A 23,807-nucleotide genomic window follows, 5' to 3' on the forward strand; every position below is an offset into this window, starting at 1 on the left:
TCCAGGAAGTGAAAACCAAAAGTGACAGGAACACTCAGTGCACTCACAATACCTTCCTCGGGGGTAGGTATTGTGAGTGCACTGGAGTGTTCCTGTCACTTTTGGTGTGCACAAAGCACATACATGAAAAATGGAAGTGGACTTTGGAAATATATGCTTATGTTGATACTTGGCACCTTAATCGTCACATTGCACTTTACAGTGGTTTTGAAATATTATTGATGTTCTAAGGAGTGATATTTTGCACAAATTTGGCACTTTATAGTAAGGCTGATGTGTAAGGCATATACACAGTGAGACTGATGTATAAGGTTTACACACCGTATTAGTGGTAACAGATCACTGGTAAATGTTTGACTCAGTTACTCCCTTCATGCATGTATACACTTTTTGCAGGCAAGAAAAGCTTTCATTAAAAAATGGTGAACTTAGCTTTTAACCACATAACTCAGAGGGGGTTTAGATAAACACAGTAAGGCCACTCACCAAAAGCAAGCTTGTTTTCGGTTGGTGCTGGCGTCCCAAAGTTCAAGGGTGCGCTTGGATTTGTGATAGCACTGTTATTCTGAGCCAAAGAGTTCCCAAATGCCGGAGCAGGCGTAGCATTTGGTGTACCAAAGGTTGAAACAGAGTTAGAGTTTTCCCCAAAAGTAAAAGGTTTTGTCCCAAAAATGTTTGTAGCTGGGGTGCTGTTGGTCTGGGTACTGTTCATATTGCCAAATGTTACTTTGGCGGCAGCAGGTGTAGAATTTCCAAATGCGAAAGTAGTATTTCCACCAAATGCTGGTTGAGAGTTGGCACCAAATGTTGGCTGGGAGGTGCTTCCAAAAGCTGGCTGGGTGCCCGTTGTTCCAAAGGTAGGTTGAGTTCCAGATGACCCAAAATTAACAGAAGAATTTTGTGCAGGGTTTTCTGCTTGAACACCACTCCCTGATGTGCTGTTAAATGCAGATGTGCCAGAGTTAGTCGGGAATGCAGGAGCGTTTGAACTAATTGTAGCTGTAAATGCAGAGGTGTTCGATCCAAACAAAGATGGCTGTTGGGGCTGAGGCGCTGTTGTGGGTGCAGACTGGGTACTGCTAAACATGTTTAAGCCAGAAGTAGCTTGCGAGGTAGGCGTCTGCCCAAAAACAAATTGTTTGGCTTGGGAATCTGAAGGTGCATTACTTGCAGGAAAAGAGTTTACTGGAGCAGGGTTTGATCCACTAGCAGAAGTTGCAGCTGAGAACAAAGATGCAGTAAAGGTGTTAGTAGTGCTGCTGCTGTTGGAGGTGGGGGGAGCCAGAGAAGGCCTAGTGGCACTCTCTGTACTAACCGTTGTATTGGTGCTTTTGGCACCAAATGCAGAGAACAGAGAGCTGGCAGCAGAGGATGTCGAATTCATCTGGAATGCAAAAGATGAAGAAGCGGGTGGCTGAGCTGTAGAATCTCCAAATATTGGTTTGAATGTGCTTGAAGTCGAGGCTGGCTGAGTATTCTGATCGCCAAATATTGGTTTGAATGTATTTGCTGAAGAAACAGAATTTGAAGTTGTAGATGGCCCAGTGGAGGAAACAGCAAGGGGCGTTGTCACACTTGTTGGGAAAACTGGCTTAAATCCAGTCTGCGAATTGCTTTCCAATGGTTTAGCAAGAAGCTGGAGCACAGTAGATTTTGGGGGCTCCAATTTGGGCTGTGCAGCATTAGATTGAGGGAGTGGTACACAGTTAGAACTTTCTGTAACCGCTGGAGCAGAAAGGGAAGGTGCTGTGAGAGGATTGCCGACACTGACCGCAGGCGCAGTAGAAGTCGACGTTGGTATTTTTTCATTTGAAGCGCTTATATTCACAGTCTGTGCTGGTGCTGAAAGACAAGAGATTTGGGTAAATCTTCATGGTACAAACTATGCATTATATGCTTTAAATCGTAGTAATTTTTCTTTTTAAATGATGTACATTTAAGTCCTTTCAATTTATAGCACAACAAATCTTGTCTACCTAAGCAATGAAAAGACTGGTCTACAGTGAGGTCTTCCAACAAAATTTGGACATACTGCTAACTTACCTAGTTTCTCCTCATTCTGCATTTTAGCTAGGCTGAGAAGAAGAGGGTTACTGCTAGCAGAGGAGGTTGGTAAAGTCAGTGCTGCAGCTGCTGTTGTAGTAGGCAGGCTGAACAGAGAAGATGTTAAAGTAGTAGTTGCTGTTGTGGAGGATGCAGAGCTGAGTAAAACTGTTGAGGGTACAGAGCTGAGTGCAATTGACCCTGAAGAGAAATAAAATTAGGCTTTTAATAAAATTTAAAGAGCGCATTTAAAGAAATTAGGATGATTTACTAAAGTATTAGATTAGCTCACTTAGGAAAGCAAATAGTTACTTTGCAAAGTGTATGTAAATTACGCGAATCAGTGTTCTTTGAATACCTGATCATGCTTAAGAAATTATATGAAAAAAAAATAAAAAAAATTGCCAGTAAAAGACTAGATGTTCAAATTGAAACAAGAGAAAGTACATTTCGACCATGTGCGTTTGATCAGCTGAATAAAGAGTAGGTAATCAGAACTTTCACATCGAGTACATGTGGAGGGGTACATTTGTGGCACAAGGACAGTTGAAGTGTTCTTAGATAAGCTGACTGTGGATGGCTGTCAGCTCTGTGGAAGGCAAAGACAGAAGGAAAGCAGCTCCATCTAAGTGCAGCATTATTAAGACATTTTATTTCATAAAAGACAATTGGTAACTCACAAGATGTATGAGATGTCAGAGCATGTGGGATTAATTATGTGGTTCATCCGCTTGTGGGAAAGACAATCTCACTGGTGAAGAGGCAGTCGATGGGTCCAGGGACACCGGTGGTGCCCAGCTTTTCCACACACTCAGGACAGCTCAGACAGTGATGTACGTCACTTCCCGTTGGAGAGAGAGAGTGGGGAGGAGCGCATGCTCCAAACGCTGCCTCTTAAACACTGAGCAGATGGTCTTTCCCACAAGCGGATGAACCACATTATTAATCCCACATGCGCCAACATTTCATACATTTTGTGAGTTACCAATTGTTTTATGGAATAAAAAGGTCTTAATAATGCTGCACTTAGATGGCGCTGCTCTCCTGTCTTTGTTCAAATAGAAACAGCTTCACCTCATTCACTGTCAAGTAAGCAACCTATTCCTATAGTAGATCAACCCTAGCGTTACTAATAAACTGATTACTTACACAGCAGATTTAAAGTGGTGTTCCACAAAAAAAAAAAAAAAAAAAAAAAAAAAAATCTGGAAAATTTTTTTTTACTCACCTCTAAATGGCTGTTGCTAGGGGGTCCCTCGTAGTCTGCCTCCTTCAGTGCCTGATCTGGTGACATCACTTCCCCTCAGCGCAGGAAGGGCTCAGCTCTGGCCCCTCCCTCTTGTCAATCTGGGACACATTACAGGTCCCAGATGACTGAGCGGCCAATCACGGCGCCGCTCGCGCATGCGCAGTGGGTGCCCGGCTGCAATGCCGGTGCCGCCAAATGGAGGGGGAGAGAAGTGGAGCTTCTGTCCCCCGCATCGCTGGACCCTGGGACAGGTAAGTGTCCGATTATTAAGTCGGAAGCTGCAGTATTTGTAGCTGCTGACTTTTTTTAAATGGGAACTCCTCTTTAATCTCAACTGTAAAAGGATTCCCTTGTTTGAATCTGTTTTGTCCAAGTATTGGAGAACTTTTGTCAAAATCTATGCAAATCATTTGCAGCCCAAGGCACCCCAAGGACACAGTGTGAATGGGCCGCTTTAAAAATGCACATTAACTAGCCCTAATTCACATGAGCACAGTTTGTGCAATGTGAAGAGGCCTGCGTTTTATTCAGCCATGAGTGACAGGTGCTTATGTACAACTCTGTACAAATCAAGGACAGGCTGCAGCTGTATGTTTGTCATTGCACCACTGAGTGTTTGCATGCGCAAAGGGATGGATGAGTGGCCCTGAATGAGGACAGTTTGCATCCAGGACCATTCATTCAACCTTGCGGTGGGCACATGTTTTTGATTTGTACAGGCAACTGTACACAAACACCTGTCAATCCAGGGCACATCAGGGCCACATTCATGCTGTACAGCCCTCTGTGCCCTTGTAAATGGAGCCTAATAGGACTTGAGTTTTGTAGTAATCATGCAATGTCAATAAGCTGCTGGAATGTTTACAAATGTGCTATGAACTTTATACATACCAAACATCTGTATTAATGCTTAAGAATTTGGGAATTGCACTACTTCAGCCAGTTATATCTTCCCCATTGTTGTCAGATTTTAAGTGGGACTATAGGCAGCACCTAAGGCCAAAAGGGCTCCATGACTGGACTGGTGAATTCTGAATGGCTGCTTTACGTAAACAAATACCACTAACAAGTAATCCAAGTAAACCAGTTCTGATCACACGCCTGTATACCGATCAGCAACAACATTATGACCACCCACCATAATCGGTTGAGGTATGGGCTTTACTAGACCTCTGAAGGTATGCTGTGGTATCTGGCAGCAAGCCATCAGTAGTAGTAGAGCTTTCAAGTCCAGTAAATTGTGATGTGGCGCCTTCATGTATTGACTTATTTTTCCAGCATGTCCCACAGATACTCGACTGGATTGAGATCTGGAGAATTGAGGCCAAATCAATACCTCAAACTTGTTGTGTTCCACAAAAAACTGTTCTGGGAGGTAGTCAGACCAGGCCACCCTCTTCCACTGCTCTGTGGTACAGTTGTCAAAACAGCTAAGAGCACAGGGAGGTGTCAGCATCAAAGAACATTTTGACAAAATATCCACTTCTAAATAAGATTGGAATGTCCAGCCTCAGTAAGGTAATCACAGTCCTCACCATTCATGAAATGTGCAGCAGTATATAGAAGCAGGTGGGAGAAACAAAATAAAAAAAAAAAAAAAAAAATCGGTTATATCAAATTTTAATAAATGCTTTTGGAGTAAAAATCTATCTAAAAAAAAAAAGTAGTGTTCTAATTAAGATACAATTTAGTTTATTCAGCATGAAATGGAGCTTAGTTATGTAGCATGAGGCTGTATAACTTCATTCAATGAATCCAAGCTCTGGAAGCCGAGAACATGCACTGCATTGATGCATTTCACACAATTTCACAGTGACCATGAGATGAAACAAAGTTCAGGAATATTCCTTTATCTCATTGTTTTGTAAATCTATGTACACTACAAACTGTATGATTGAATCTGTTCTGATATCGCAGTTTTACTAACCTGCTAGCTTATTCTAAACAGGAAACCTTAACTTTGTTTGCAAATATTAAAGATTCTAAATTCCCAGCAAGAATAAGTTCTTATATTTAAAGGGCACCTGCCAGTTCAGATCCATCATGGCAGCACCTGTTAGTGGGCATCCACTCACCTGCTGCCGCCACATCCCTCACCTTGTTGCGTCACTGCTGCCCCCATCGCTTACCAGAGCCGCCAGCAGCAGCGATCATGTCCTGTCCCCTGTTTGGTATGGAGACGAGTGAGCAGGAGAAGATGGTCCTTACCCCTCTCCACATCATTGCAGGGCAGAAGCGACATCAAAACGTCGTCACTTCCACCCATAGCTCTTAAAAAAAAAATGCATATAGATCTGAGGTCTTTGACTCCAGCTCTCATATTTAAGAGGTCCTGTCACTTTTTTTTCCTATTAGAAGGGATGTTTACATTCCTTGTAATAGGAATAAAAGTGACTTTAAAAAAAAAAAAAAAAAAAAATTGAAACGCGCCCCATCCCGCCGAGCTCGCGTGCTTAAGCAAATGCATACGTGAGTAGAGCCCGCATACGAGAACTGTTCAAACCACATATGTGAGGTATCCCGCGATTGTTAAAGTGAGAGCAATAATTCTAACACTAGACCTCCTCTAAATCAAAAACATGCAACCTGTAGAATTTTTTTAAACAACGCCTATGGAGATTTTTTTAAGGGTAAAAGTTTGTCACCATTCCACGAGCAGGCGCAACTTTGAAGCTTTTTACAGTGTTCCAGTACAGTAAAAATGCAGCATGTTCTACTTTTTCCTGGAACTGCAAACACTGGTGTGAACTATGTTATTTTAAACCTTATAACCTAACTTGCTATGCATTTTGATGCAGAGAAAAAAAAACAAACAAACCACGCACTGGACTGCATGTGGTGTGAACTGGCCCTCAAAACAGAAAGGCATTCTTTGGCTCTCCACCTCTGTATAAACCAAAACACAGATTTGGCTTCTCGGGAGACTCAATTTGACCAGCAGAGGGACAGAGGGAGTACCGAGACTAAAGTTATGAATGAAATTTTACAATGTTTCAAAGATAAAACAGTAAAAAAAATAAATAAAAATAAAAGATGCACAAGGTAACGCAAAAAGGCACAGACTAAAACTGAGCATTTAAAAATTAAAAATGATCTTCTTATTTTATTGAATTGCTTCTGTCGTTTTAAGTTTTTATACTTTACATTTTTGCTTCAATTCCAGCCATCCTGCTTCTTAAGGCTTAAATATCTTCCAGTAACACCTTTCTTCAGACTTGACAAGAGGGACAGAAAAACCAAGCAAACATGTTGTTTGTATCCTTCCCTGGCCACTTGTGGGCTTTCTGTCCACACTGTAGGTGTAGAAGATCTTCCAGAACAGAGTATACCTGTGCTGCCAGCTAATCATTGGCTTTATTTCGAGGCTGCACAGCTGTGCTTCTCCTGGATCTGCCTTTATACTGCTGCACATTCTATGAAAATGGCATGAGATTACCTTACTGAGGCTGAACATGTTAATGTTATGTGTAAGTGGATATTTAATCAATAAAAAATAGTCAGTTACAGATAATTAAAGTGGTGTTCCGGCCGAAATTATACTTTTTGAATAAAAAAACCCCTATAATACACAAGCTTAATGTATTCTAGTAAAGTTAGTCTGTAAACTAAGGTTTGTTTTGTTAGTTTATAGCAGTAGTTTGTTATTTTATAAACTTCCAGCAGGCCGTGGCCATCTTAAGTCTTGGCATCTGAAGCCAGACTGCATTTCTTCCTGGATCTCATCCTTGCAGATCTCGCACATGCTCAGTGCAGCACAAGCAGTGTAATAGGTTTCAGGTCAGGTTTCCATAGCAACTGCAGTGTCAGAGGAAGTTGCCGCCCCTTCCCAGAAGGCATTGCAAACAGGAAATGATGCGATGAGCCACGGCCAGGGAGGAGGAAGTGAAAAATAAATACAGCAGATATACAGTAGGTGCTGAGAAAAAAAAATTTAAAAATATCCAATTCGTTTACAGTGCACAGTTTAGCGAGGGATGCTGAAGAGTTGTAAAACTGGGTGGAACTCCACTTTAAGTTATAGTTTTGCAACAGCACTAAAGTTATAAACTTGCCACTAGATATACTAAAAGACAAATGGAACGCTGTTGGCATTTCACAATGTTTTAATATTGGAGTATAGCTGTATAATACCAGCATTATATATTACAACTTGCATTTATGTACTACTTTTACATGTACCATTTATTATTGCATAATGTACTGCAAATACGAAATAAAAACGTTATTTGGAAAAAAAAAAAAAAAAAAAAAAAAAAAAAATCTTCACTGACATCTCCCTGTGCTTTGTATAGGTTTAACTGTTTTGAAGGTGGGCTTTATCCCAAGATTCTTTAATGTGGAAGCTGCAGTTGGTGTACAGCTCTTTCCTGGCTTAAGAGCTAACTCAGTTGGCCACTACTTCAGATGAATGCCTATGTATTTTTACCTTATTTTTTGGAGGACAGTATGAATTTTTAATAATGAACTATTTACCATCGTTTAGAATTTATTTAGTAATGGTATTGGTATCGATTAATTTCTAGCACCACATTCCAATTCCCTTTCCTGCTTGTACATGGTCCAGTTCTGACACTTACATGCCCATTGCAGTTGTTTTTGGCTTTGGAAACAGTTCAGCATGAGCATCCTAACCAGTCTGCGGCTAACTAGGGGGGTTGATTTACTAAAACTGGAGAGTGCAAAACCTGACACAGATGCGCATGTCAGCCAATCAGCTTGTTTGATTAAGCTTTGACAATAAAACCTGGAAGCTGAAGGTTTCTATGCAGAGCTGCACAAGATTCTGCACTCTCCAGTTTTAATAAATCAACCCCTGGGTGTTCTAACACCTATCAGAACAAGCATTAACTTTTTCAGCAATCTGGATCTACAACAGGTCTTCCATTGGATAAGACTACCCGGGTCAGCCTTCACTCATGTGCATCAATGAGCCTTGGCCACCCATGACCCTGTTGCTGTCCTTTCTTGGAACAATTGATAAGACCTGACCAATTCAGACTGGGAACATGGCACAAGAGCCACTCTAACCCAGTCATTTAGTTATTACATATAACTCTTGCCAGAGTTGCTCAAATCATTACTCTGCCCCATTTTTTTTCTGCTTTCCACACACAACTTCAATGTCATGTTCACTTACTGCCCATTATATCCCACCCAATTTAGATGCCATTATAAGAATCAATGTTATTCAATTTACCCATTAGTGGTCTTAAGGTTATGGTGATCAGTGCATATTACAATATAAAGGTCTTAAACTAACCCTGCATAAAAACAAGGCAAAACAGTAGTTTAGTCTGGCTTTAACCCCTCCATTACAGTCAAAATTGCTGACCTCCTAAAAAGCAAGTTTCTTAGCCTTGCATGGCATTGTAATCCACGATCCAGAGAAATTATACAGCCAGTAAAAGCACAAACCCCCTCCCTGTACATTTATGCCAAAACATTGAAAACTATTGCATCAACAGGGCGGCCAGGCAACTACAATAAGTAAGCAGCAACTGACGTGACCTGCAACTAAGAAACGGAAAAGATCGATCAGCATATCAGCCAATCAACTGGTATTTTCAGACAAGCAAGAGTAGCCCACACTAGGGGTGTTGAAAATGACCGGTGCATCACGATTCTGTCCTTCCCGATTCAGTATCCAGCGTAATCGATTATGCATGACCTCATTCCGGCTCCTCCCCCCCAGCAGTGTCTTTGCTGGTGATGACAAGCCACCGATCGGCTGGCTGTGCCATCATTGGATGTAGCCTCAGCATGCTGCCCCCACCCACGCTCTCCCCTCCTCGGGATTTGTACCTGTGGACAGTGACACTGGTCATCTCTCCGATGGGTGGGCGCAGAGCCGCACAGAGCTGTGAGACAGATCACTGTAGCCGTCATCACATCCATGGGATGAGGCAAAGTCGGCTTCAGGAAATGAGCTGCGAGGAGAGGAGATGGTAGGAGTGCTCCGGAGGTGAGAGATCAGCCTGTCATGTTTGATATGTGTGTACTGTGTGCCTAACACATTGGGGGCAAAAAAAAAAAAAAAACCCTCCTGTGATACCGTAGGCTCTTTTTTTTCCTGTTCTGTTCCCCCACCCCCCACCCCCATCTAAAACATGTACTGGTCATCTAATCCAGTCCATTTTTTATCAAAATAAACTTTGTTTTTTTTATTACTGCCACTGATGGATTGACTTCATTCTGGTCTTAAACCATTGAGCGCTGCACAGTGCACACCAATTTCTTCCTGAGATTTCCCTATCATCCCTCCCCTGTGCAAACATCCACTGATCTGCAAGCAGTACATGTCTCGCTGATTGGAAGGTCTTTTTTTTGCACTGATGTTGACCTGTTTACTATCCAAGTTGCTGCCAAAAGACTCAATGACTGTTAGCAATACTAAACAGTATTTTTCTTAATTTTTTTTTTTTAATCTATATATTCTGACCATCTCCTCTAGTATTTGTGGGGAGCCTGGAGCTCCTTGAAGTTGTTGTCTGCTGTGTTAAGACTTTGCCGCATGCAGGGAGTGTTTTTTTTCTCCTGACTGCTTGAATTTCTTGAATACATGATAATCGTAATCCAATTGTGAGGCCAGTGAAGAGGCGCACCTCAAGCCCACAAAAAAAAAAAAAAAAAAAAAAAAAAAAAAAGATATATATTCTAATTTTTTTTTTCTTTTGTCAAAAGGTTTAAGCTATCTGAATAAAACTTTACCACGTGCAACTTTATGAATCATAACCAAGTTCTTACCAGATGCATCTTCTAGTGCCTTGTTCAACCTTTGTAGAGAAGCCTTCTTTTCAGAGTCAAAGTCTTTTGATGTGACACTGTATCCAACCAGAGGTGGAGGAGGCTATGAGAAAGGCCATAGAATTAGTGCACACTTTAAGGCCATGCTGGCTAGGCAGTCTAATTGCTCAGTGCAAAGCCCATTGTGCTCTATACTAAATTCAAGTCTGGAGCACAACATGCAGCACCCAGACTGGCAACAGCTCTGGTGGGCATTAGTGCTAAAAAAAAAAAAAAAAAAAAAAAAAAAAAAAAACAAAAAAACAAAAACCACATCTCCAGGGCTTGAGATCACGCTACAGAGGGTGCAATAAGTGCAGATTAACACAATTCGTCCACATTCCATTAAAGGGGGAGTGCTGCAACAAGACCAGACAAAGCTGCATCTGTTCTGCAACAGATCACTGTAGATAGATACACACACACTACTACAACCTTGTCTTTCACTACATGAGCATCAGACACGCATGCTAGAAAGCCTGACATTCCCTTCACAATATTAGCAATTGTTGCACATTTTAAGACGTCACCATTGTGATAAATAATCTATCCATGCAAAGCTTGATCTTTAATTTGTACAGATTACCGTATTTATCGGCATATAACACGCACATTCATTTTAAGAGGGAAGTTTCAGGGGAAAAAAAAAAAAAAAAACCCTTACATTTTTAATAAGGAACTTTGAAGCAAAATAAGGGTCAGTGCCCATCTGCAGCCTCACCACTGCCATCAATGCAGCCTGATCAATGCCTCACAAGTGCCATCAATGCAGCCTCATCAGTCCACATCAATGCAGCAGCCTCACCATTGCCATCAGTGCAGCCTGATCGATACCCATCTGCAGCCTAGAAGGAACAGGGAAGGGGGCAGGACGAGCGCCAACAGATTACATACAGTGAGAATCTCCTATGTTAGACAGAACAGTGGTCCAATGGCGGCCCAGGAGACAGGACTTCCTATTACAGAGGCCACCAAGTAAACAGGAGATTCTCACTGTATGTAATCTGACGGCGCTCGTCCCACCCCCTTCCCTGTCCCCTCCGAAGCAGCTAAAATTGAAGTATTGGCGTATAACACGCACACGCTATTTGCACCCAATTTTCATGGTGAAAAAGTGAGTGTTATACGAAAATACAGTACTTTACTTTCGTTTATTACAAAGAGCTCTTTTGAAAACCATGCCAGTTTGTAAAAAAAACAAAAAACAAACCCACACATGTCCCTTAAAGCAGATTAAACTGCACAGTGCTTGTGCTGTGTAATCTGCCTCTCTAAACAAACAAAAAAAAAAAAAAAAAAAACCTGGCTGAACCCGCCACTTCCTGTGTCCCTGTCTGCGCTGATCACAAAAATCAGGGCTGCTGGTCAGTGTACGTCCCTCAATCATCCTCTACTCCTTCCTGCCTGTCAGCTCCGTATGTCACTGCCAGCCCCTTTAATAGTTAGGCATAGCACAGCATTTTATAAAAACAAGCATTGTAAAAACAGTTTTAGCGCGATCTTGAGGCCGGTCACATGACTCCTGGCCAGTTTCCAGGGCTACTGCAGGAGGGGCTGAGCAGCCATGTGATCTCCCTGGCTGACAGAGTGAGATCTCAGCCCTTCCTGCAGAAGCCATATATCAGATGTATACAGCGGGCGCAAGTCATGTGACCCATCATCCTAAATAGGCATTTACAACGCTCTTTTTTTATAAAAAAAAAAAAAAAAAAAAAAAAAATTAAATAGTGTGCTACACCAGACTCTAAGAGGGGCTGGCAGTGATTTTCAAATGTGGGTTAACAAACCCTTTAAAATATTTATATTTACCAGTGGGTACTGATCACTACGTCCGGAGTAGACCAGCAACACTTTTTTCCTTCGGGCTCCACCACTCCCATTTTCACTGGAGTTTACAGAAGAGTTGGAAGGAGGAGTGTCACCAACTGCAAAGAGGGTCCAAATAAAGAGATTAGTCTTTTACACTCAGGCCCAAATTGGATGGGGATAAACATAATTGAACATTTACTACAGCAATGTCCACTTGACTTACATCTTCCAGTCTGGTCTTTGTTTTGTTGCACAGCAGACAATGGACTATTTTCATGCGATTCTTCTCTGTGAGACAAGTTTATTAGTCATTAAATTTGGCTGGGTGAAAAAGCAATGTCCATAGTTGTATCCAACATAAAAGCATGGTGTATACAACTCAGGATTATGCCAAATATACATTTAGCCCATTACATGAACAAAAAGGAGAGCAATCCCCAAAGTCATCATTTAGCAAAATTTCAGAACTTTGTCACTATGTTCATTGATTGAAAGAATCTAAAATTTCTATACAAAGCAGATAAAGAATGCTAGACGACTTGCCATTCAGACATAGAAAGATGTGGCCCTACTCTTCTATAAAAGGCATTTTATCTGTAACCACCCCCCTTCTCTAAGGAAGGTTTACATTAAAACTTCAAGAGAAGGCTGTGAAATAAAAATCAGACAAGTTGTGCATGCCAAGACCCTTTTCAAAATATATATTTATGGTATAGACCAGGGTTTGTCAACTTATGAGCTAAAGGGGGCTCAAATTTAGCTCCTGACATCAAAGGATGACACAATGTTCAATATATGTAATGCTTGAGAGGCCTATCAGAAACAGCAGACCTAATAGAGGGTCAGAACATGTAGACCTGCTACATTTTTGGCAGAGGCCAATATGAAACTGGCATGTTACATGAGGCTAGTAGAAATCAATGCCATTTCCCTAATCAATGTGCCTACTACAAACAGCTGAGGTCCACACATACCAAGGGGCTGCATACAGCCCTCAGGCCACATGTTAGGCACCAGGGGTATAGACACTGCTTTTTATGTCTAGCCCACTGTAACATCAAGTCATGTCTACAAACTAAACAAAAATAGTGAAATCTAAAAACATGCACATTTCACAGTAGCACATTAATGTGTGCAAATCATGTGAAAAAAAAAAAAAAAAAAAAAAAAAAACACCACACACAACCAAAATATTCTTACAACACGAAAGTAGTGTCCGTAAAAAAAAAAAAAAAAAATCCAAGACCATGTAATAAACAGGTGCAATTAGCCAAAACACCATAATCCTCCAAAGTGATCTGTGCCATTTCACTCCTAGGCGCTGTTCACATCTAGGCATTGCTATTTTACAGGCTTTTTGACATTCAAAAGGTCACCAATGTAAAAGAATTAAAACACCTGCAATCTGCAAAAACAAACAAAACAAAAAACACACCTTGTACGACAAGCGTTTTTTCTTTAGACGACAGAACGCTCAGATGTGAACAAGGGCCATTGAAATGAATAGGATTTGTCTTCATGGGCATTTTTAAAACTGAGGCTTAGAACAGAAAAACGCCTAGATGGGAACAGAGCCTAGTAATAAAGCTCACCAGATAACGTTGCCATTCACGATCTTGTCTGGCCAATCTCTTTTTGATGTTATTTTATTCAAGAGTTGTTAGACACCTCCAAACTGCAACCAGATTGTATCAATCTCTACATGCAAGGATAAAACTCGAGACAGAGCCTCCAATAGTGTAAAAACACCTTAAAAGTGGTTTTAACCTCTCTCTCAGCTGCTGGCCAAAACAAGGCTATGAAGACCAGAGATCATGTTCTGTGAAGGATAGGAGGGATGGGGGTGGGGCTGGGCAGGACTAGGGCTGGGAAAAAAAAATAGATTTGAATCGAGTTGAGAGGTCAAATCGATTCAAAATGTTTTATTTTTTTCACCGCGCCGGTCCAGAGGCGCTGCGGACATGAGTCTTTAGGCGAGGCCGCGGCATCGGGCTCGCCTAAAAGCTCATGCCCACAGCGCCTCAGGACGGGCGCGGTTTCAAAAAAACAAAAAGAAAAAACCTCGATTCGAATCGTGAATCGAGTTTTAAGAGAATCGAAGATTTTTTTTTAAAGAAAATCTCCCAGCCCTAGGCAGGACTAGGCATGCCTGTCTAAGACAGACAACCTTTTCAGGAAGTGAAAGACAGCTTAGCAAATTTAGATATTAAAAAAAAATAAAAAAAAAAAAAATAATGTGTTGTCCGTGAAGAGCAGGAAAAAGCCTATTGTCCAGCTTAGATAAGACTTTCTAAGCTAGACAATCAGCTAGGCAGAAAAATTAATAAGATCAAAGATAAGTTATTTAACATACTATTAATAGGAAAAAAAAAATTCATTTTGACTGGAATTCCCTGTTAAGGTTGCAGTTTGGAGGTATCCAACGGCCCTTGGATAAAACATCAAAAAACGATTGGCCAGACATGAGTGAATGGCAACATTATCTGGGGAGATTTCTAAGGGAGTGGAACCAACACAGTGCACTAGAGGATTATGGTGTTTTGTTTTGGCTAATTATACCTGTTCATCACACGGGCTTGAATTTTTTTTATGGCTCAAAATTTCAAGTCCTGAGCTACTAGCCAGGCCTTACTCGCCACCAGTTGCCCCACCCAAACCCTGCCCCACTCCTAATTACACTTAAATGTTTTACGCAGAATTAAGTTAGAAAAATTAACAACTTTCTTAGTGCCCACCAGGGGAGGGGGAAGAGGGGAGCCGGCCGGATCACCACAGAGTGGGGAACGTCGCTGTAACAGCAGTTGAGTTGTCCAGTGTTCCGGCACTCACGCCTCTTGGCCCGGCTCCTATGATAGATGTCACACGTCCTAGAATTAGACCAGTGTTGTCTATCAAAGGAGATGGGCCAGAAGGCGTGACTGCGAGCACTGGGCAAAGCAAAATGAAAGCTGTTACAGCGATGTTCTTATCGGCTCTCCTCTCCCTGGGCGATAACAGCTCCCATGTGTGCATTTTTTTTTATGGTCATCTTTCATGTATTTTGGTTGCGATTTCTCATGATTTGCACACATTAATGCGCTACTGTGAAATGTGCATGTTTTTTGGATTGTATTAGATTTCACTTTTTGTTTGACTTTATTGAAAGTAGCAGCACGGGAAGATTAAATTGGTTTATGTACTCAATTGCACAGTGCTCACATGTTATTTTCATGTCTACAAACTGCTAACTGGAAAAACTGCTCTTAAGGACATTACCTTGCTTTTTTGGCTGAAAGGTCTGGCGTCTGGCTCCTGGATGAGGGTGAACTTGAAACTGCAGATACATTTTGTGTTCGCTTTCTTTTCTACAAGTCAAAGAAAAATGACATTTATATTTAAAAATTGTGTAGTTTACCCAAAGTTTCCTAAAAACTGGCTATGCATAGGCAGATCTTTAGCAATCAGATTTTTCAACATGAAGCCTCTGAATACACAAGCAGAGTGCTTTTATGCTTATTGTGATGCCCTTCTACTTTACTGCCATGCACCCTCCGAGGGGCAAGGGTTTCACCCCAGAGGTCTGATGTGTTCCTTAGTAAACATTTGGAGAAATTGGTGCAATTCTACATCAGTGCTGAGGTGTCTCAAACAGTCAAAGCCGATTAGAAGGCAATGTCCCACCTAGGTGATCAAGTCCTAGTAGTGCCCCAAGGTTTCTGGTTAACGAACACTTAGTGTCCATACATATTCATTGACCGTTCACAACAAACTTTTTTTTTTTTTTTTTTTTTTTTAAATATTGAAGAGGTTCATCACACAGGTTAGAAAACCCTTTTCCAATTCCAACTTATAACATCAACCTAGTATAAGTGTCACAGAAGCTTCAATACCTGCAGGATGACTTTGCTAGAACTGTAGGAGCTGCTGATTGCATTGTGAGAAGACATTGCAATTCCATTAATTGCAGAACTATTCAATGAACTGATCGAGGAGGTACGGGACCTTTTGTTGACAGTGTCTTCCAGAATGTGTGAATTGAGTCCTCTTTTTAAGCTGTCGGGCCTGATGAGAGCACAAAAAAAAAAAAAAAAAAATCCAGTTATATGTTATCAGATACTTAAATGCCACAATGTCAGATTTTAAACCATGCATTTGGAGTTGGATATTTGACTTGATACATCCTTCTGCCCAGCATCAAGGCAGTACAAACCACCAACATAAAGCACACCTTGTGGCTCATGAGTACAAAGCAATTTTCAGAATTACAAAAACCAAAAAAAAAAAAAAGTTATGCAAGGCAAATAGCCATTTAATTCAAAGCCATTGTAGCAGAATAAAAAACAAACAAATGCTATCAGCTATAATTAACCCATCAGAAACCTGATCAATTTGGTTTGAGGGCATTGAAAGGAAGTAACACCTTAAAGTGCACCTGTACCTAGACTGTTTCAACAAAACCTTGAGCATTCTACTGTGAAGCAATTCACTAGCAAAGGACAAGTTCATCTTCAGAAACACTATTTGCAGTTAAAATTAAGAGATATAGAATATATATATATATATATATATATATATATATATATATATATATATATATATATATATATATATATATATATATATATATATATATATATATATATATATATATATATATACACACACATACACCCCGTATTTATCGGCATATAACACGCACAGGCATATAACACACACATTCATTTTAAGAGGGAAGTTTCAGGAAAAAAACTTAAATTTTAAATAAGGAACTTTGAAGCAAAATAAGGGTCAGTGCCCATCTGCAGCCTCACCATTGCCATCAACGCAGCCTGATTAATGCCCACCTGCAGCCTCACAAGTGCCATCAATGCAGCCCTATTAGTCCACATCAATGCAGCCTCACCATTGCCATCAATGCAGCAGCCTCGCCATTGCCATCTATTGACTTCCTATTACAGAGGCCGCTAAGTAAACAGGAGATTCTCACTGTATGTAATCTGACAGCACTCGTCCCGCCCCGTTGCCTCCGAGGCATCTGAAATTGAAGTACTGGCGTATAACACGCACACGCTATTTGCACCCGATTTTCATGGTGAAAAAGTGAGTGTTATACGCCAATATATATATCTATATCTATATCTATATCTATCTATCTCTATCTCATGTTACACCCTGAATACGGGTGTAATATGTTACAAGAGGTGAACCTCTCCTTTACAGATCAGATTCTAAAGCCTTGTACACAATCGGATTTTCCGCAGACAAGGCCTCAGACTTTAGCCTGAAGGGGGGGGGGGGGGGGGGGTGAGGGTTGTTGCGTTAATCGTGACCAATTATGTCATATGCCTTTGTTGCGGGAGCTCCAAGAGAATAATCCAGACAATTTTCAGAATTATCTCTGGATGACGGACCCCTGCTTTCATCAACTTTTGGCATTGATGACCCCCTATATTAAGAAGCAGGACATGCATGAGGCTTTTTTATTTTTTGGTTGAATAATAATGATTGGTTACATTTTCTATATTTTTGGGTGCAAAGAATGCACTTTTTGGTTAAGTTCTATTGGCAGATAGCATGTCTGAAAAAAATTGTGAAGAATACTTGACTATGTATTTTACTTCAATGACATTTTGGGAGTAGGCAGTTACATAAAAAAAAAAAAAAAAAAAAAAAAAAAAAAAACACACAACACACAATGTAAAATTGACAAGGGACACCAACATGGTTGCATCTTTGATCTTAAACACTACGGGATAATATTGTGGTAACTTGCCCAAAAAAAAAAAAAAAAAAAAAAAAAATTATTCTTGATTTTACTAGACAAGCCTTTGAAAATTTGTTTGCAATAACTCCGTCAGTATCACCAGCAAAGCAACATCATTATTATCCCATTAAAGAAGAAGAGAATGTGCGCTGAATTTCGAAATTTTTGCCACGTCACGAATGTTAATTCTCCATTACGAACGCTAGTTTATAAGACCAACAGCTTCTGGCTCGTCCTTGCTTCAGAGCATGCGTGTTTGTACTTTGGACTTTTGTACACACGCTCAGAAAATCCAACAGACATTTGTCTGCAAAAAATTTTTAAAAACCTGCTATCCAACATTTGTCCGCGGAAAATCAGACAATTGTCCGAAGGAGCGTACAAACGGTCGGACTTTCCGCCAACAGCCTGTTATCACACACAATCCAATCGTGTGTACGTGGCTTAAAATTGGGCTCCAGTTTCTAACCTTTTAGTAACACCTGCAGTGCGTTTACAATAGAAGGCTGATAGGCTGCCAATTTGGTGCTCCAGAACCTAGTAGATGGATTTCTACACCATTACATATGGTTTGTCTGATGGCTTTAAAAACAGAAGGTCTTTTTCCACTTACTTTGAGACACATGAAGGCAAAGTTCCATTTGGTAAAGGATACTCAAATGAGGAGTCGCGACTTCCACTGCTGGCTTGCCTCCTAAATAGTGCGATAAAAAAAAAAAAAAAAAATAATATAACATATCACACATACACACAAACATTGTTTCTTCACAACAGAATTTACACAATATAAATGGCACCTTAAAACTAAAATGCTTATTGATGTTTTGCTATAATTTGTTGAATCATTGTGCCTCAATGGTGGAGGGGATATTTGTATTTCACTTGTGACAAAGAACCACAATGGGCCTGCATGTGCTTTTATCTTAAATCTTCAGACATGTCAGAGCTTGCAAAATTCAGAAATGTTGGTACCGATATTCTATATTAAAAATCTACCAGGCATACTTTACAGAAGAACCATCAAAAAGGTTTTAATGTTATTTAAAAATTGTTCAAGAAGGGTTTAAGGAACACAGCGAGTTTGAGGTGTTGACTTGGCATCAAAGTTATCCAGATCTCAATCCAAATTGAGAACCTGTGAGATGTGCTGAGAAAACAAGTGATCTGTGGAGGCCTCACCTTGCAACTCCAGTTACAGCAAATATTTTAATGATCTCTACACCAGACCTGAACAAAGCAAATTTCTAAAAGTTCTCATTTTTAATAGTCTTACCTTCTCTTGTTTTCTAAGCCTCCAGTTGTACTGTGCTCATCTTTGTTCATCCGTTTCCTGCTTTCTCTGATGGCATTGAGTACAGTTTCTTTTGCACATGGATCTGGTGAACACTGAACCAGTGGAGATGCTGGCCCTGGAGACAGCAGGTTATCCAGGCTAGAGTGGAAGAAAAGCCAAAAAATAAAAAAAAACAATTTCAAGCGAACAGGCTTCCTGTTCAAAGGGTTTGACACGGATTTAAATGGTGCATTTGTTGGTCAATATTTCTGAAAAAGCTAGAATAGTATTGTATAACCGCATTTTGCAAATTTTCCAATATTACCAGGATTCAATTTTCAAATGGTTGCTTGTGAGAAATGTGCTCTTCCAATCAGAAGCACTTGCTATCAGCCTCTGGATGTACTCTATTGTAATCATCTGCATAACTTGTGTGCATGGGCATCCTAATTTCTAGCTATATCACCTAGATGTGAGCAATCTTGCCAATGTATAGTGTTTGTGCATTTATGGTTGCAAATGGTTCATAAATGTGGTGCATCATGCTGATACTTACAGCAAGGCCACCAGAGGGTCGGTGACTGAAGACCACAAGCTATGCTTTCAGTTCTGTATTTTCTAGTGTCCTATTGGATTTACCATTTAAAATTTTAATGACTGCTCACTATAACCCTTTCGCTGCCAGAGACTTTTTGCACATTTAAAACAATTTTAGGCCAGAAGAGTAGTAAAAGTCAAACGTTTTGTGAAAGCAGAGACTCGAGAATAAAATGGGATATAGTTACAATTTTTATGTCCCTTGATATTTGCACAAAGGTTTACCAAGTGCAATATTTCAGTAAAAATGACACTAAAAGTTAAATTTAGGGGGAAAAAAAAAAAAAAAAAAAAAAAAAAAAAAAAAGGGGGTGGGGGGAGAAGTTTCCCTAGAGTGAACAGATAACCAACATATCAAGCTTTAAAATGGTGTGCCCACAAAATGCCAAACTTCAGTACCCCATTTTCCATAATCACTTTAACCCTTTCATGACTAAGCCCATTTTTGAAATTTGGTGTTTACAAGTTAAAATCCGTATTTTTTGCTAGAAAATTAGAGTTCCCAAACATTATATATTTTTTTAGCAGAGAATCTAGAGAATAAAATGGCGACTGTTGCAATATTTTTTATCACACGGTATTTGTGCAGCAGTGTTTTAAACGCAAATTTTTGGAAAAGTGACACTTTCATGAATTTTAAAAAATCCAAACAGTAAAGTTACCCCAATTTTTTTGTATAATGTGAAAGATGATGTTACGCAGAGTAAATAGATACCAAACATGTCACCCTTTATAATTGCACGCACTCGTGGAATGGCGACAAACTACGGTACCTATGAATTTCCATAGGTGACGCTTTAAAATTTTTTTTACGGTTACCAGGTTTGAGCTACAGAGGAGGTCTAGGGCTAGAATTATTGCTCTCGCTCTGACGATCACGGCGATACCTCACATGTGTGGTTTGAACACCGTTTACATATGCGGGCGCGACTTCTGTATGCGTTTTCTTCGCTGCGCGAGCTTGCGGGGACAGGGGCACTTTAAAAAAAATTTTTTTTTTTTATTTTATTTTTTTACTTTATAAATTGTGTTTAAAAATTTTTTTTTTTTTTTAACTTTTATTGCTGTCACAAGCAATGTAAACATCCCTTGTGACAGTAATAGGTGGTGACAGGTACTCTTTATGGAGGGATCGGGGGTCTAAAAGACCCCCCATACCTCCTTTACACCTCAAAGTATTCAGATCGCCGAAAACGGCGATTCTGAATACTGTGTACTTTTTTAAATTCGGCGCCATTGGCAGCCGAGTAAACGGGAAGTGACGTCATGACGTCGCTACCGCGTTTACAACGAGAAGGCTGGAACGAAGCCGCTCACAGCTTCGTTCCAGCCCGCCCCCAGTGGCAGCCGAATGGACACCGGGCCTCCCGATCGCACGGGAGGCCCGGTAACAGCGGCGGCGGGAGGGGATGTCCCCTCCCGCTCCTCCGGTATAACAACCAAGCGGCTTTTAGCCGCATCGGTTGTTACACGGGTAGCCGATCGCCCGCTGTAAACAACGGTACCGGGATGATGCCTGCAGCTGCAGGCATCATCCCGGTATAACCCCGGAAAGCCGAGTACGCATATCTGCGTACGGTCGGCGGGAAGGGGTTAAAAGCCCCTACAGGTCATCATTTAAAACATTACGGGACCCATTTGTAACATGAGTAGTGCAAGCAACATTTTTGTACACAGGCATTCAACAGGTGTGTTTACGCTCGAGTGTAGCTTTCCGTGCTCAATTTTTTCTGAGGGATTGGGTGTAACCATTTTGACACTTACCAAAAGCTTATTGGTATCCATCTCAATACTCCTCAAGAACCCTCAGCCCCTGATACAAGCAGTGAGCAGGTTTTGGAAGGTATCCAAGTGTTGACCTGTGGATGCCATCTGGAAGACTGCGCATGCCTAGCAGGCTTCATTTGCATGCAGCCCACCCTAGGCAACACCCACATGTGATAGTGAGCTTCAATGATTGAAAAACTGAAATCCAATAAAAAGGGGTGGGTCAGAGACAGTCGAGCTGGGGAGGAAGGGGTTAGACGATGCAGGGCATCCTCTAGCCAGGAAATAAGTGGCCTCTGCCAAACTTGCTGCAACATCTACTGCACACTGTAAAGCTGGCCATACATTATACAATTTTCTTGTTCAATTTTCTTTAGATTGACCTTCAACTATGTAGTGCAAGGTCTGCCTTATTGCATACAAAGTGAAAGTGTTTAGGTTTGACCTCATATTACATGGTTTTGGTAAATCCAAAAGGCATATTGTACAAGTATATCGTATAACGTATGGCTAACCCAAAAAGTCCAGTGTGCAACGAGAACAGAGTAATCCATTTCAGTACAGGCAGGAACCTATACATCTGTGTAGAAACAAACAATCTCCTATACTTGAGTGGGCCCAGAGATAACTAGAGCCATGCTCTGAGGAAGAGGCTAGTCCTCAAAACGAGTTGGCCTATTGGATCTTCATTGGTCCTGTCACACATTGTGATGCACTGTGGACTGGATGGTGCTGTTTTTTTGTGATGAGCTTTGAAGCAATTGTCACTGTTAGCATAATGCTTACCACTTTTCACATTAATAAAGCTATATTCTTAGGATAATGCACTAGGTCGGGGTGCCCTCTTTTGTGGTGCCTATACATGTGCGCAAGATTGAAGGTAAGGCTAGAGTCTAGATTTAAAATTGGGTTATTTGCAGAAGCTGAGGGCTGGGAGGGGGGGCAAGGGATAATTGTAAGTTTTGCCTGTGGTTAATGATTTGTAATGCAACGTGTTTCATGAGCTGTAAATATGCAAGGTACATTATGCAACTAAGGTGTTATGAACTGCACATACGTGTTCTGTAGATGATCCTGTTCTGGGGACTGATCCAATACCTCTCCCAGATGATACTAATCCCAACAACATATGGCTACCATAACATTTGACCTGGAATGTCCGTGGGATCCGGGACAAGTTCAAAACGCACAGCAGTGTTTGGCTGTCTCAAATCCTGTCGAGCGGACAGTGTTGGAGGAGACACATGTAACTGGCCAACTCCAACTTGCACTTAAACACCCATGGATAGGGTGGACGTATCACACCACCCACACTCCTTACTCCCGTGGAGTGTCCATTTTAAGTCGCTAAAACAACCCAATTTGGAATCATCTCAGTGCAGGTGGATCCCCAGGGGAGGTTCATCTTTTTGCACTGCACTCTATATGGTACGCTGTACCTTATTCTAGCCTACTATATCCCTCCGCCCTACAACTCCACTGTGGTTACTGAGGGATTATACATGGCCCAGCTGGCTCGGGCATTTTAATATGGTCCTAAACCAGACCAAGGACAGACTACAATCGAGCCAGACTACCCAAGATCCCTACCACCACCTGCTTGAGCCGCACAATGACTGAATTCTCACTAACAGACACATGGTGCTTTAAACATCCAGACACTCAGGCCTTTTCATGTTTCTCAGCAACACACTCCACCATGTCCTGTATAGACTATATAATGGTCTAATGGTCTTTGATATTACGCCCCCTGCTTGAGGACTCAGGTTATCACACCCCATGCTGGGCTTCCTTACGCCTTGCTCCTCAAGTGGGACCTCGCACATGGCGCCTTCATTCATTTTGGTTGTCAGCTCTAACTGATCAAGATGACATACAGAGGGAATGGCAATTTTTTTTTCACACAAACGGGCACGGCAGGGGCATGTCAGATCCCACACCAGCCAACATTATCACTTTAGGTTCCACACGTGCATTGTCGATCAACTACACTATGAGAAGGCCAGGCAAAGACACGTCTTTTCGAGACAACGGGTGTTCGAGCAGGGAGAGCAGGCGGGAAAGCTTTTGGCTTACCTGGCCCATCAAGATGCTAGGCCACCAGTGGTGGTATCCTTGATAGATCCACAAGACAAACCTATAACAGACTCATCGTCGGTGGCTGCCTCGTTTCGATCATATCATGCTAACCTATACTCCTCACAAGTGACTCACTACATAGGAAACTCAGGCCTTTCTGCAAAATATACCTTTCACTCAGTTATCTGAAACCCAGGTAACAGACCTAGAGGCCCCCCCCATCACCACGGATGAAATTGCATTGGCAATAGCACCCTTGGCACCCGCTAAAGCTCCAGGCCAGGACGGCCTGCCATTAGACTTTTATGCAACCTATTCGGAGGCATTGACACCCGAATTACTGAAGATATACAATCATTTTTAAATCTGAATCATTACCTGAATACATGCGCCAAGCGGTGATCATCGTGCTCCCCAAGCCAGGTAAAAATCCAATATCCTGATTCCTACCGACCAATTTCACT

General features: G+C 41.2%; 1 protein-coding gene across 3 annotated transcripts in view; it reads right to left on the reverse strand.

Annotated features, from left to right (window-relative positions):
- Nucleotides 1–23,807, reverse strand: part of POM121 (POM121 transmembrane nucleoporin) — a 61,082-nt gene that overhangs the window by 15,092 nt on the left and 22,183 nt on the right. The window contains exons 3-11 of one of the 3 annotated variants that reach the window (XM_073616590.1): nucleotides 18,901–19,059; nucleotides 18,241–18,321; nucleotides 15,754–15,925; nucleotides 15,140–15,228; nucleotides 12,084–12,172; nucleotides 11,885–12,000; nucleotides 10,037–10,139; nucleotides 2,044–2,244; nucleotides 487–1,842 (exon numbers count right to left, since the gene is read on the reverse strand). In XM_073616590.1, coding sequence (XP_073472691.1) covers nucleotides 487–1,842; nucleotides 2,044–2,244; nucleotides 10,037–10,139; nucleotides 11,885–12,000; nucleotides 12,084–12,172; nucleotides 15,140–15,228; nucleotides 15,754–15,925; nucleotides 18,241–18,321; nucleotides 18,901–19,059 — 2,366 coding nt within the window. The remainder of the gene's footprint in view (nucleotides 1–486; nucleotides 1,843–2,043; nucleotides 2,245–10,036; nucleotides 10,140–11,884; nucleotides 12,001–12,083; nucleotides 12,173–15,139; nucleotides 15,229–15,753; nucleotides 15,926–18,240; nucleotides 18,322–18,900; nucleotides 19,060–23,807) is intronic. The other 2 variants (XM_073616591.1, XM_073616592.1) reach the window with 2 other exon arrangements.

The sequence above is a fragment of the Aquarana catesbeiana genome, linkage group LG02 (assembly GCF_042186555.1).
Source record: "Aquarana catesbeiana isolate 2022-GZ linkage group LG02, ASM4218655v1, whole genome shotgun sequence".
Classification (NCBI taxonomy): domain Eukaryota; kingdom Metazoa; phylum Chordata; class Amphibia; order Anura; family Ranidae; genus Aquarana; species Aquarana catesbeiana.